This window comes from Garra rufa, chromosome 10, assembly GCF_049309525.1.
Source record: "Garra rufa chromosome 10, GarRuf1.0, whole genome shotgun sequence".
Lineage (NCBI taxonomy): Eukaryota > Metazoa > Chordata > Actinopteri > Cypriniformes > Cyprinidae > Garra > Garra rufa.
Window position 1 is genome coordinate 50,598,292 of NC_133370.1, and position 15,084 is coordinate 50,613,375.

Below are 15,084 nucleotides of genomic sequence, written 5' to 3' on the forward strand. Positions count from 1 at the left end.
AAAGGAATAGATCCATTAGTTCTCCACAGTCAACATCTCCGAATCATCCATTCTGTGAATTCCATTACTCACCTGATCCATCAACCTGAACCACGTATTCTGCACTGCTGTCTGAAATAAACTCATTTACCTTTACTTACCTTGTTGTCCGTCTGCTTCCCTAACAAGTTGCAATTATGAAATGAATTGTTTCTCATTTTTCCAGACCTTGCTTTTATTCATTATATATAAATATAAATATATATATATATATATATATGCACACATTTACATTGTTTTTATATTTAACATTGTGTTAACCTACTGTACTTGCCATTAAACGAGTCTTTAACCTTATATTGATCAACAACAGTAACGTTAAACTGATTCCTAAAACTGCAAGATATAATGTGTAATTTAAGTAATTTGCATTAGAACAAGCTATCGTAATATAGATAATTACGTTATATAAAGCATAGATAAACATAATGAATTACACCATATCTTACCGCTGCCATCTTCTCTTGTCTAAAGGAAATTACTTATGTTTAACGCTGATTGGCCACCGCCTTCTTAAAGTTTGTTTGGCGGTTTGCAAACAACTCATAAGTGCTTTACTGCCATCTGTTGGACTGGAATGTGAAACAAAAGTTTAACGCTGATTGGCCAATACAGTAAAACTCCTTTCACCAATGAGAAACCTTTTGGCACGCCTCTACCTTTCGGCACGCCCATTGCTCCAGGCTGCAGCTACCCCTGTCTCCGAAGAACGGACCCCTGGGATTGAAAAGTGTCCATCAGATGAACACTTCAGAATCTGGGCTGAAGCAGTAGGACATCCGGGGATTTCTCGCCTACTCTTTAATGTATATGAGGTTTCGAACGTACTTCTTTCTTCACGTACACTTTTTCCCCAGTATATAGTAAGTAAGTAGGCATATTAGAAAGCAAATTAAGTATACGTTCGTCCGAATCTCGCGGGAATTAGTGCATTTGCCTACTCTTTTATGAATACTGAAGAAACATACTTATTCACTCGCCTACTGCTTTTTGCCTACTATATAGTAAGGAAGTATGCGGTTTCGAATGCAGCCATTCTGACTCAAATAACGCGAACCCCTTGCGCAGGTTTCAAGTGTCATTCGCTTTTTGTTAAGAATAAATCATAATACGAATAAAATGTACATGTGTGGTTTTGTGCATGTTCATTTTGTAGTAATCCTTGCTTCACAAGCACTTCTAAATAATAATGTTAGTCAACTTAACCCTCTGGGCCTCTTCGGTCATTTTTGACCGAAAAATTTTATGTTTTGAATTTTTAAAAATCGTAGCTTCATCAGAATGAGATGACACTTGGTGACTTTTGTTGCATTAGCTACGTGAGTACAAAAAAAAATCAGTGACATGATTCGGATATGTTAAAGGGTCAAAAAAAAAATAGTCACACTTGGCTCCTTCGCGGTCAAAAATGACCGACATAGGAAATGAATGGGAAATACGAAAAAATGTGATAATTCAGATAATCTTTTGGTAATACAAGCTACAAATGAGCAACTGTGCTGAAAAGAAGTGTTCAGCAAGCAAGGACTGACACTCTAAAATAACAAAAGTACAGAACTGACACACACATGCACACACACGCGCACACACACACACACACACAGACACACACAGAGACACACAGAAAAAAGCAGAAAAATGCAAAACCTGATATTTATCCAATCAAAAAAATATCTAAACCTTGCCAAAATTTATCTTTTAGAATGTCTGAATATATTTCTAAATGCAAAGCCTAATAAAATGAAGAAACAATAAAAAGAAAAAAAACAATAGGAATCCCAAAGCCCCAGTATATATGTATATAGGGAGATACAGGAGTTTACATGGCATTATACAAGTTTTTATTTTTTATGCCACTAGATGGTGCAATTTTCACTTTAAAAAATGGATTTTAAATGCTTTTACTCTATTTTAATGTGAAATGTTGTATTTATTGAAAAATAATAAATACATAATTAATTAAAAAATATAATATAAAATATAAATCTACTGGGAAAAAATTGCTCATTAAAACTGTATATATATTGCATAGATTCATAAAAAATGCTCAAAATTCTAAATAATAATTACAAAATATTATTGAACAAAAATATATTTAATTGATTTTCCTGAAGAAAAAAAAAAAGTTAATTTTTAAGGCTTCGGTCACTTTTGACCGCGAGGGAGCCAAGTGTGACCCCTTAATGAGGAGGCCCAGAGGGTTAAGAGTATTCTTAATTTACTTTGAACATATGCCTACATTAACCATACTTATACTTTTAGAATTTTAGAAAAAAAAAAGTTTATTCATAGATTAATTCAAGTAAAATGACTTTTTTCTGACAGTTTTTAGCACAAATTAATATGTTTGATGAAACTGTCCAAAAATTGCTTTGAGATCTGGGACGCAAAAGCAACTTTTCCCACCTTTGACCACAAGATGTAATTAGTGTGCAACGTGTTGAAAAGCTTCGAGTAATGAACCTTTTTTATGATACAGTTGAGGGTAAAGCCTCGGTGCTTCAAAAAGCTTCATTTTCCCATCACTAAAAGAAATAAGGTAAAAAGACTACTGACTCTCAGTAATTTCCATCTTCAGCAGTTTTCTTACACACCAAATTTCAGACTGACACTAGTCTGTGTAAGCTCAGCTGGTGCACATTTATACTCATGGGCTCAACCATTGACGGGGATGCAATCAACCAGGAATTACATTGACTAAACAACCAAATCTCAAGATTATAACCTTTATTTACATGCCCTAACCCATAAATTATTATGTACCATAGGTGAACACCATGTGCATGTGGTGAAGTCATTCCATTTTAAAACAACTGAGATAAAATGGTTTCTTCCACCCCCATGATGCACCACAGCACAGATATAAAAGGTAATTCCAGAATATGCTCTGGTTTTTCAAGTGATTACAGCCTGTGGTCAGATTGAGCCCTAAAACAAATCATTTGTAAGACACTTTAGATAAAAGCATCTGTTTAACTAATAAATATAAAAGTACAATGTGCTGGGTTTGACTCATTTGTAAATGTAAAGTAAAACGCCCTGTAGCCAAGCTCAACTGACTGTTGAAGACTCATTACCTGTTCAATGTAATAAAAAAGAAAGACAGAAAAGTTCTCCTATTGTTTATATATGACACTCACATGTTTACACACTAAATAATATCAAAGTGATAAAATGTTGTGTTTCACAAACGAGTACACAGTGCTGATTTGAAAAGAATTTGAGTAATTTTTGTAACTTAAGTACTGATGGAGTATTTAAGTTATGTTTTGTATACGTTTTGTATACATCATTGTCCCTCACTGTAAAAAAAACTCCAATTAATAAGATGGTAAAAACAGTTGAACTAATTTTCTTGCTTGGGCTTAGTTGAGAAGACATATGTTAAGTCTGCAAAATATTTTTTAAAACAATAAATGAAGGGTTATTTTTCAACCAAGTCAACACTCAGAATACTAATGTTGACAGAACTAATAAACACAAATCCATCCAATATTTGTGAAGTGTTAAGGCCATATATGCTACACACATTCAATATTTTAAACATTTTGCCCCACAGGTAGAGTAAAATGCCCCCAGTCTGACAAAACAATTTGCTTTATATATTTACAGCAAAAGTACAGGCAGTTTTAGAGGAATTTTACCCCACAGACTAGTTTTTTTTTAAACCTTCCTGAAAATATTATATTTTTCTTAAATTATATCTGCTCACTATCTACAGGCCTTACCATTCTTATATCATACGTAACTGTGATGTTCTACAAAACTTGTACTGGGAAAATTAGATCACTTACAGTGAAGTTAATTTTTTCCGGTACATCACCAGTGTAAACTTCATGATCAATACTTCTACCAATGCAGTCCATAGTTGCAATAAAAATGTATACTGACTTTATGTAGTGGTTATTTTGCGAAAAACAGTTGTTTGGAGGGGGACCTTTTATCCCAAAGGGTCGTTTTCCCTGACTCCATCCTTTTCCCCCACTATTCAACCTCCTACAGGGAAAGAAAGGTGGCAGAAAGCAAGTCAGGAAAGGTATAAAAGTTTTCAAAATAGCAATTGCATTCAGGAAGAAAAGATCTGGACACCAGTGTAGACTTGTTTTCTAGCATTTTTATGTTAACTGGAATGTGTGCAAAATATTCTGGGTGATTCGAAATGAATATATTTGATGTATCCTGCAAAATCTGAAAGACACGAAACAAAGACTGCCTTTCAAGGATCTTCCAAATTGAGATGACTGAAGATAAAACAGTCCATTAAAAACTTAAATCTAAAGGGGTATACAGTTTCAAAAATGAGCTCATTTTGCCACTCAAAAGTTTGGGATCAGTACGATTTTTAATGCTTTAATGCTTAAAGGAGACTTTTCTGCTCATCAAGGCTGTGTTTATTTGATTAAAAATACAGAAAAAAAAACTGTAATATTGTGAAATGTTAATGCAATTTAAAATAGTGTTTTTTATTTTAATATACTTTAAAATATAATTTATTCCTGTGATGCAAGTTTGAATTTTTTTGCATCATTACTCCAGTATTCAGTGTCACATGATCCTTCAGAAGTCATTCTAATATAAAGATTTATTATGTGTTGGAAACCGTTGTGCTGCTTAATATTTTTTTTAACCTTTTTATATCACAATAAATTGTTTCTTTCTCTCTCAAAGGTGTGTTAAATTAATCAAAAGTGATAGTAAAGACTTATATTGTTTGAAAAGATTTCCATTTTTTTATTCATCAAAGAATCCTGAAAAAAAGTATCACAGGTTCCAAAAAATAAAAAAATAATAATTAAGCAGCCCAACTGTTTCCAACTGTCAGAGTGTCACCCCGGTCACCCACACAAACCACGCCCTCTGAAGCACCACCCACTCGTTCCAACTCACCTGATTACTGATTGTGCACACCTGACTCCACTTACCTCTGCTCTATATATGCCCGGAACCTCCAGACACTCACTGTCTGGTCTACAGATCGCACTCCATGCTTGCTCTGCTCTCCCGGACACTTTGGACTCTGGTTCCCTCTATGTTCCCTCTATGTTCCCTCTATGTTCCCTCTATGTTCCCTCTATGTTCCCTCTATGTTCCCTCTATGTTCCCACGATGTTCCCACGATGTTCCCACAATGTTCCTATTCAGATAAGCATACTTACCGTCACATTCATCTCTGTCGATGTTTACAACTTACCTGCTGTGTTAATAAACCTACCATCATTTTATACTTACCTCCGTCTCTGCCTTGATCGTTGTGTGTGACAGAAGACCAGACCACACAATTATGAACACAGAAGAAACCCCTGCACCTAATCCCTTCACCGAACTCATCCATGCCTTTAAAGCGGCGCTTACCCCATCAACCACGCCGCCATCTGCCTCAGGAAGTCCCATGGCCTTACCAACCACATTCGCTGGAGAAGCGGCTGAGTGCAGCAGTTTCCTGTTACAGGTCGATCTTTACATCCGGATGCAACCACAACAGTTCCCAACAGAAGACGCTAAGGTAGCATTTCTAATTTCTCTCCTCACCGGTAAAGCGTTACAATGGGCGAAAGCCATATGGAATGCGGATAATCCCATTATTCACTCCTTTGAGCAGTTTACCAGTCATTTCTCTGAAGTATTCAGCACACCTACGAGCATTTTCTCCGTTTCTGATCAACTATTCCGATTACAACAAGGATCTTCTTCGGCGCATGACTACACTCTGCATTTTCGCATGCTGGCGGCGACTAGTGGCTGGAACGAGATCGCATTGCTGGGCGCCTACAGGCAAGGTTTACATCCAGACATTCGAGCCGCCATGGCATTGTATGATTCCATCGGACTGGAAACTTTTCTACAACGAACCACTCGGGTATCCCAGCGACTAGCCGCCTGCCAGCCTGCTCAAACCGCTCCTCAGCCCGCTAATGTGGCAGCTTGCTCTCCAGTACCAGAACCCATGCTCATCGATTCCACCAAACTCTCACGGTCCGAACATCAACGTCGCCTCACTTCCAGCCTCTGCCTATACTGCGGCAAACCTGGTCATCTCCTTCGCAACTGTCCCATCAGACCCCCACGTCCTGTGGTGAGTACCATTTAATCTGAAATAGAAACTGTTCAACTTACATTAATACCCGTAACGATTCATACTGCTGAATGCACTCTCCCCTTCTCTGCTCTCATTGACTCAGGAGCATCAGGAAACTTCATTTCGCAAGACTGTTTAGATCTCCTACAACTACCTCGTCAGCGCCATCATCCTGAATATGCAGTGAAAACCATTCAGGAAAAACCACTGGGACGTGGGCGGATTCGATACTCTTCACCGGTTATCACCCTTCAGATTGGATTGTTTAATCGAGAGAAAATTAAGTTTCTGGTACTGGAGAATTCCACTGTCGATATCATCCTCGGACGACCCTGGCTTCACCACCACCATCCTGAACTCCGCTGGGATCCATGCGACATCATCAGCTGGAGTAAGCATTGCTATAAGAACTGTATGTCTTCACAACTACCCCCTGTTTCTGTTCCTGTCTCTCTCGCCTCCACTAGAATTGAAAGTCCGGACACGACTACCTTGACGGAGATCCCAGCGGAGTATCTCGATTATCAGGATGTTTTCAGCAAGCAAGCTGCCACCCTCCTTCCTCCACATCGGCCATGGGACTGTGCTATCGATCTGCTACCTGGGGCTCAATTACCCAAGGGACGGGTCTATCCACTGTCCAACCCGGAGCGCCAGGCGATGGAGGAGTACATTAAGGAGGCCCTAGCTCAAGGATTCATCCGACCATCTACTTCTCCGGCCGCTTCCAGCTTCTTCTTCGTGGGTAAGAAGGATGGAGGTCTCCGTCCCTGTATTGATTACCGCCAGCTCAACTCTCAGATTATTCAACAGCCATATCCGCTACCACTCGTCCCTGCCACCCTCGAAGAACTCCGTGGGGCTCACATCTTCTCCAAGCTGGACCTGCGGAGTGCTTACAACCTCGTTCGTATTCGCGAGGGAGACGAGTGGAAGACGGCCTTCATTACACCAACTGGCCACTAAGAATATCTTGTCATGCCCTATGGTTTGTCCATCAGTCCCTCAGTCTTCCAGACGTTTATGGACGAGGTGTTCCTGGAATTTCTGCATAAATTTGTGGTGGTGTATATTGACGATATTCTCATTTATTCCCGGAACCAGGCCGAACATCGCCAGCACGTCCGTCAGGTCCTCCAGGTTCTTCGTGAACACCATCTCTTCCTGAAGCTGGAGAAGTGTGAGTTCCACAGGCAGGCCGTACAGTTCCTGGGCTATAACATCAGCCCCGAGGGTGAGCAGATGGATCAGCAGAAGGTCCAAGCCATCCAGAATTGGCCCCAACCTAACACCATCAAGGAACTACAAACATTTCTGGGATTCTCAAACTTCTACCGACGTTTCATCAAGGACTACAGTTCCATCACCGCACCTCTGACCTCCCTCCTTCGTGGCCAACCCAAACATCTCAGTTGGAATACCTCCGCCCACAAAGCATTCCACCAGCTGAAGAAAATCTTCAGCACTGCTCCCCTCCTACGACATCCTGATCCTGAACATCCCTTCGTAGTCGAGGTTGATGCATCTACCATCGGCGTCGGAGCAGTGCTGTCACAAGCGGCCGGGGAATCCTCCATCCCTGTGCATACTTCTCCAAGTAACTATCCCCGGCGGAGCAGAACTACGATGTGGGCAACCGCGAGTTAGTTGCCATCAAGCTCGCCTTGGAAGAGTGGCGCCACTGACTGGAAGGGGCTAAACATCCGTTCCTGATCATCACTGATCACAAGAACCTCCAATACATCCGAGAAGCTAAACGGCTTAACCCCAGACAAGCCAGATGGGCTCTATTCTTCACCCGGTTCCAGTTCAAGATCACCTACTGCCCCGGATCCAAGAACATCCCCCGCTGACGCGTTATCCAGACATTTCTCCAACGATGCTTCCACGGAACCCGAACATGTCATACCCCCTGCACTGATTGTTAGCCCCATCCAGTGGGACATTGACACCTGGATCCGAGACGCCACTCTCCAAGAGCCCGCTCCGCCGGAGTGTCCAGGGTAAGATCTACGTCCCCAGCTCCCAACGTCAACGCCTTCTGGACACGGTACATCAGTCTCCAGGCTCTGGACACCCAGGTAGCAGAAGGACCCTCTCGCTCATCCAATCTCGTTACTGGTGGTCCAGTATGACCCGAGATGTCAACAGGTATGTCCAAAGCTGCTCAGTCTGTGCCACTACTAACACTCCTCGTCATCTGCCCGCAGGAAAACTGGTGCCCCTTCCTATCCCGCAGCGACCCTGGTCCCACCTCGGGGTGGACTTCTTGACCGATCTCCCGGATTCAGAAGGTAATACCTGTGTGTTGGTGATTGTGGACAGATTCTCCAAATCCTGCAAGCTGATCCCTTTGCAAGTATTGCCCACAGCTATGGAAACCGCCGAACTTCTGTTCCAACACGTGTTTCGTCACTTTGGTCTCCCCGAGGAGATCGTGTCGGACCGGGGTCCCCAGTTCATCTCCCATGTATGGAAAGCACTCTTTAAATCTCTTGGCATCTCTGTTCATCTCTCCTCAGGCTACCATCCGCAGACCAACGGCCAGACTGAGAGAAAAATCCAAGAGCTAGGACGGTACCTCCGGGCATACTGTTCTGAGGATCAGCACAGCTGGAACAGGTTCCTCCCGTGGGCCGAGTACGCACAAAACTCGTCAGGACACCACTGGATTAACACCTTTCCAGTGCGTACTCTGTTTTCAGCCTCCGCTGTTTCCCTGGACGGAGGAACCCACACATGTTCCAGCTGTAGACTACTGGTTTCGAGAGAGCGAGAGAGTGTGGGACTCAGCCCATCACCACCTTCAAAGAGCCATCCGACGACACAAGGACTTTGCGTCCTCCGTAGGAGAGCAACACCCCAATACCAACCGGGAGATAAGGTCTGGCTCTCCACTAAGGACATCCGGCTCAGGTTACCCTGTCGCAAGCTGAGTCCCTGCTACATTGGTCCGTTCGAGATCCTGAGGCAGATCAATGAAGTGACCTACCAGCTTCAGCTCCCACCCAGGTACAGAATACATCCCACCTTTCACGTCTCACTCCTAAAACCGTTCTTTCCCTCTGCCACAGAACCCGATGGAGCTGAAGCTGCACCTCCTCCTCCAGAAATCCTGGACCAACCCTCGGTCTACACGGTTCAGGAGATCCTGGATTCTCGACGCCGAGGAAGACACCTAGAATATCTCATCGACTGGGAGGGGTATGGACCCGAAGAAAGATCCTGGGTGGCCAGAGAGGACATCCTGGACCCTCAACTCCTGGCCGACTTCCACCACAACCACCCTGAGTGCTCTGCCCCTCGCGGTCGTGGTCGTCCTCGGCGTCGGATTAGGGCGTTGGGAGCCGCCCCTGGAGGAGGGGGTAATGTCAGAGTGTCACCCCGGTCACCCACACAAACCACGCCCTCTGAAGCACCACCCACTCGTTCCAACTCACCTGCTTACTGATTGTGCACACCTGACTCCACTTACCTCTGCTCTATATATACCCGGAACCTCCAGACACTCATTGTCTGGTCTACAGATCGCACTCCATGCTTGCTCTGCTCTCCCGGACACTTTGGACTCTGGTTCCCTCTATGTTCCCACGGATTCTCTATCAAAATACCCAGGACTATTCAGATAAGCATACTTACCGTCACATTCATCTCTGTCGATGTTTACAACTTACCTGCTGTGTTAATAAACTTACCATTTTTTACTTACCTCCGTCTCTGCCTTCATCCTTGTATGTGACACCAACAGTGACAATAAAAGTAATAAATCAGTTTATTAGAATGATTTCTGAAGGATCATGTGATACTGAAGACTGGAGTAACAGCTGATGAAAATTAAAGATTAAATGTAGTATATTAAAATAAAAAAACTGTTATTTTGAATTGCAATAATATTTCATAATATGAGTTTTTTTCTGTATTTTTGATCAAATAAATGGAAACTTGAGCATAAGAATTTCTTTTTTTTTTAAATCTTACTGATCCCGAACCTTTGAGCAGCAGTGTATATGCAACAGCTTCCAAATATAGTTCAATAGCTAGGTAGCTCACTTGATACAGCGTTGCATATTTTGAAGACACATTTTCCGCAAAATAATTGTTTTTTCCTGCTTTCTCATTATTTCTAGAAAATACATAACTTGCATATATTTTAAACTAGGAAATAATTGCAAGGAAGAAATACAACTTGGAAATACAAGTATTGTTAAAATACAAATGTTAGTTAATAAGGTGAACTGACAAGTTTAGAATCAAAGTATGCACCTGCATGTTTTCACATCAAATAAAAATGTACACACATTGGGCCTTACTTACTTAAAACTAATTACCATGTAAACATTTAAAAATCCATTCTGACAAACCTTCCCACTAAGGAGAATTCAACAACTTAGATATGTCATTTAGAAATTCAATCTACTTGTTTAATGCATAAAGCGTCTTTACTGTGTAGCATCATGTGCAATGTAACAGTAATTAACGTAGAAAAGTTAGAAATATTTAAGTTATATATCTTTTTATTTCAAACTATGTTCATATATTAAACTGTTGAACAAAATATTTTACCTAAGAATCTAGTGAACTGCATAGTGTACAATTTGTCTGTTCTGCCAGCGAATCATCATTTTGTGACAAAAATGAGTAAAATAAATTATTGAAAAACAGTTTGTAACCAAAACAGAAAAGCATGATCATTTGTTTAATGGCTGAACACATCCTGAAGTCTTGAAATCACTCCTTAAGTCAGTATAATTAAAGCCTTGAACATAAATCAATCAGATCACAAAAATGTACAAAAAGGCACATTAAATCCCTGTGCTTCTATAGTGTAAAGTTCAAGTGTAGCTGAGCATGTATCATACTCTAGTCACTGAAAGCTTTCCCCAAGCATATATGCAGAACTATTACTTTAAGCCTTGACATTTAGCCTTGAAAACGTGTGTTTGCTTGTATTGATATGTATAAACCCATATCTGCAGCAGTCTTCATCCACTGAAACAAGAAAAAATCCATGGTGCTCCTTCTGCTTGTCTTCACTCATCTGTTCCACTATACATATCAGCTAGTTTCATGAAACGAGGACCCCAGTCATTGAGGTAATCATAATCCTGGTCTCCATCACTGCTAGAGGAGTTGATGGAGCTGAGCGATCCTGCAGTAGATCCATTTCCTTCATAGTCAAACACTAAGAGCGAGTCATATGGTGGAGCATTCTGATCATTATCAGCAGCCCTCAGACCCTGCAAGGACAATCAATGTACAAAATACCAGTTAACTTCACCATCCTTTCATATAAAACCCACAGAAACAGTTTTCATGAATTACCATTGATTTAACCATAATTAATCAATCAGTGCTCCACTGAGTTCACATGAACTATCCATCAGCAGTGTGTGGTGAAGACTGTGCGTCTACAGCAAAATGATCTGAATCTGTATTTAGATAAAATCTTGTGTGGGTGGAGCTTAAACTGGAAGTTTGTCAAAACTACATGAAAAGTCTATTTTAAATGTAACACGGTGTCCCTTCATAGTTTCCATATAGAATATATATGTATAATTTATAAAAGTATCTTTTTTATTCTGTGAACATTTTCTAAACAACCCTCTAATACTGCTTGCATGGAGGAAAAAAATGAACTTTAAAACAAAAAAATCAATCTATTAAATAAATGTCCTATATTTTAGTTTGATAATGTTTTTCATATATAATATAGTAATGCAGTATAATATACAGTCGTGGCCAAAAGTTTTGAGAATTACATAAATATTGGAAATTGGAAAAGCTGCTGCTTAAGTTTTTATAATAGCAATTTGCATATACTCCAGAATGTTATGAAGAGTGATCAGATGAATTACATAGTCCTTCTTTGCCATGAAAATTAACTTAATCCCAAAAAAAAAAAAACTTTCCACTGCATTTCATTGCTGTCATTAAAGGACCTGCTGAGATCATTTCAGTAATCGTCTTGTTAACTCAGGTGAGAATGTTGACCAGCACAAGGCTGGAGATCATTATGTCAGGCTGATTGGGTTAGAATGGCAGACTTGACATGTTAAAAGGAGGGTGATGCTTGAAATCATTGCTCTTCCATTGTTAACCATGGTGACCTGCAAAGAAGCCATCATTGTGTTGCATAAAAATGGCTTCACAGGCAAGGATATTGTGGCTACTAAGATTGCACCTAAATCAACAATTTATAGGATCATCAAGAACTTCAAGGAAAGAGGTTCAATTCTTGTTAAGAAGGCTTCAGGGCGTCCAAGAAAGTCCAGCAAGTGCCAAGATCGTCTCCTAAAGAGGATTCAGCTGCGGGATCGGAGTGCCACCAGTGCAGAGCTTGCTCAGGAATGGCAGCAGGCAGGTGTGAGCGCATCTGAACACACAGTGAGGCCAAGACTTTTGGAAGATGGCCTGGTGTCAAGAAGGGCAGCAAAGAAGCCACTTCTCTCCAAAAAAAACATCAGGGACAGATTGATCTTCTGCAAAAAGTATGGAGAATGGACTGCTGAGGACTGGGGCAAAGTCATATTCTCCGATGAAGCCTCTTTCCGATTGTTTGGGGCATCTGGAAAAAGGCTTGTCCGGAGAAGAAAAGGTGAGCGCTACCATCAGTCCTGTGTCATGCCAACAGTAAAGCATCCTTAGACCATTCATGTGTGGGGTTGCTTCTCATCCAAGGGAGTGGGCTCACTCACAATTTTGCCCAAAAACACAGCCATGAATAAAGAATGGTACCAAAACACCCTCCAACAGCAACTTCTTCCAACAATCCAACAACAGTTTGGTGAAGATGGAGCACCGTGCCATAAGGCAAAAGTGATAACTAAGTGGCTCGGGGACCAAAACGTTGAAATTTTGGGTCCATGGCCTGGAAACTCCCCAGATCTTAATCCCATTGAGAACTTGTGGTCAATCCTCAAGAGGCGGTGGACAAACAAAAACCCACTAATTCTGACAAACTCCAAGAAGTGATTATGAAAGAATGGGTTGCTATCAGTCAGGATTTGGCCCAGAAGTTGATTGAGAGCATGCCCAGTCCAATTGCAGAGGTCCTGAAAAAGATGGGCCAACACTGCAAATACTGACTCTTTGCATAAATGTCATGTAATTGTCGATAAAAGCCTTTGAAACGCATGAAGTGCTTGTAATTATATTTCAGTACATCACAGAAACAACTGAAACAAAGATCTAAAAGCAGTTTAGTAGCAAACTTTGTGAAAACTAATATTTGTGTCATTCTCAAAACCTTTGGCCACGGCTGTATACACACACACACACACACACACATATATATATACTGTATATACAACGATGAGGCATAACATTATGATCACTGACAGGTGAATAACTGACTATCTCTTCATCACATCACCTGTTAGTGGGTGGGATATATTAGGCAGCAAGTGAACATGTTATCCTCAAAGTTGATGTGTTAGAAGCAGGAAAAAAAGGGCAAGTGTACAGATTTGAGCGAGTTTGACAAGGGTCAAGTTGTGATGTCTAGACGACTATGTCAAAACAATTCCAAAACTGCAGCTCTTGTGGGGTGTTCCTGGTCTGAAGTGGTCAGTATCTATCAAAAGGCTGGCCCGTGTGGTCCAATCCAACAGATAAACTACTGTAGCTTAAATTGCTCAAGAAGTTAATGCTGGTTCTCATGGAAAGGTGCCAGAATACACAGTGCATTTTAGTTTGTTGTGTACGGAGCTGCATAACCACAGACCAGTCAGGGGCCTATGCTGACCCACCACCGAAAATGCTAACAGTGGGCATGTGAGTTAGAGACCTGCGCTCCCGCAGAAATATATCTTATCTGGTCCCGCTCCTGCCCGCAACATTAATGTTTTGTCCAGTTCCCGCTCTATGTTGCCCGGTAGTGTGCGCTATTCCCGCACTATAGGAAAAAGGCAAGGCTGCGGAGGCAGTGTGACACTGTAGGCAATGATCTGCTGAGAAACCTGACATGTACCACCTACCTAAGCATTTGTGCAGACCATGTACACTCTTTCATGGAAACATTATTCCCTGGTGGCTGTGGCCTCTGTCAGCAATATAATGCACCCTGCTACAAAGCAAAAATGGTTCAGGAATGGTTTGAGGAGCACAATGAGGTGTTGACTTGGCCTCTAAATTCTCCAGATCTCCATCCAATCAAGCATCTGTGGGATGTGCTGAACAAACAAGTCCAATCCATGGAGGCCCTACCTTTGCAACCTATAGGACTTTAAGGATCTGCTGCTAACATCTTGGTGCCATATACCACAGCACACCTTCAGGGCTCCAGAGGAGTCCATGCCTTGTCAGGTCAGGGTTGTTTTGGCAGCAAAAGGGGGACCAACACAATATTAGGAAGGTGGTCATAATGTTATGCCTGATTGGTGTATACTATAATATATCTACAGTCAAATAGCTGGAGCATTAAGCATTTATATGATGATTCATTATCAAGATCAACTGTTGTTATTGTTATTACAGGTAATTTATTTTATTATTTTACCATAATTAAAATTCCAGCTTCATTGAGCAATGCTATTAACTGTCCCTTTGCGCCACCTGGTGACTAGGTTATTACTGCTGCCACCTTGCAGCGGCGATAATAAGCATTTTTCTAGACTGCCTACTGTACATACCACCTGCTGTATTTCTTTATTTTAAACAATTTTTTGTTTGATGCTTGTATAGTGCCACTTCACCTCACTGATGAAATCTCCAATATCTCCAGGATGAGGTATGATTGATCTGACAGGATAATGGGGCTCAGGATGCAGGGGTCTCTCATCCATCCGACGGATGCCAATGGCCCTGATGCCATCAGTCTCTATATCTGGCTGCTGCAGCTGGCTCAGGTCATAATCCTGTTTGCAAACACACACACAAATGTGCAGAAATATGGATTCAACAACATTAAAAACATTGTTAGTCTTTATAAAATTTCATATGTTGATATTTAAAATTACAATAGAATGTTC

General features: G+C 41.2%; 1 protein-coding gene across 1 annotated transcript in view; it reads right to left on the bottom strand.

The window, feature by feature from the left end:
- Positions 1-10,611: 10,611 nt before the first annotated feature.
- The window catches only part of LOC141343654 (cadherin-2-like), a 32,822-nt gene continuing 28,349 nt past the window's right edge, over positions 10,612-15,084 (bottom strand). The window contains exons 12-13 of the mRNA XM_073848235.1: positions 14,809-14,970; positions 10,612-11,352 (exon numbers count right to left, since the gene is read on the bottom strand). Of these exons, the coding sequence (XP_073704336.1) occupies positions 11,146-11,352; positions 14,809-14,970 (369 nt within the window). The 3' untranslated portion in view covers positions 10,612-11,145. The remainder of the gene's footprint in view (positions 11,353-14,808; positions 14,971-15,084) is intronic.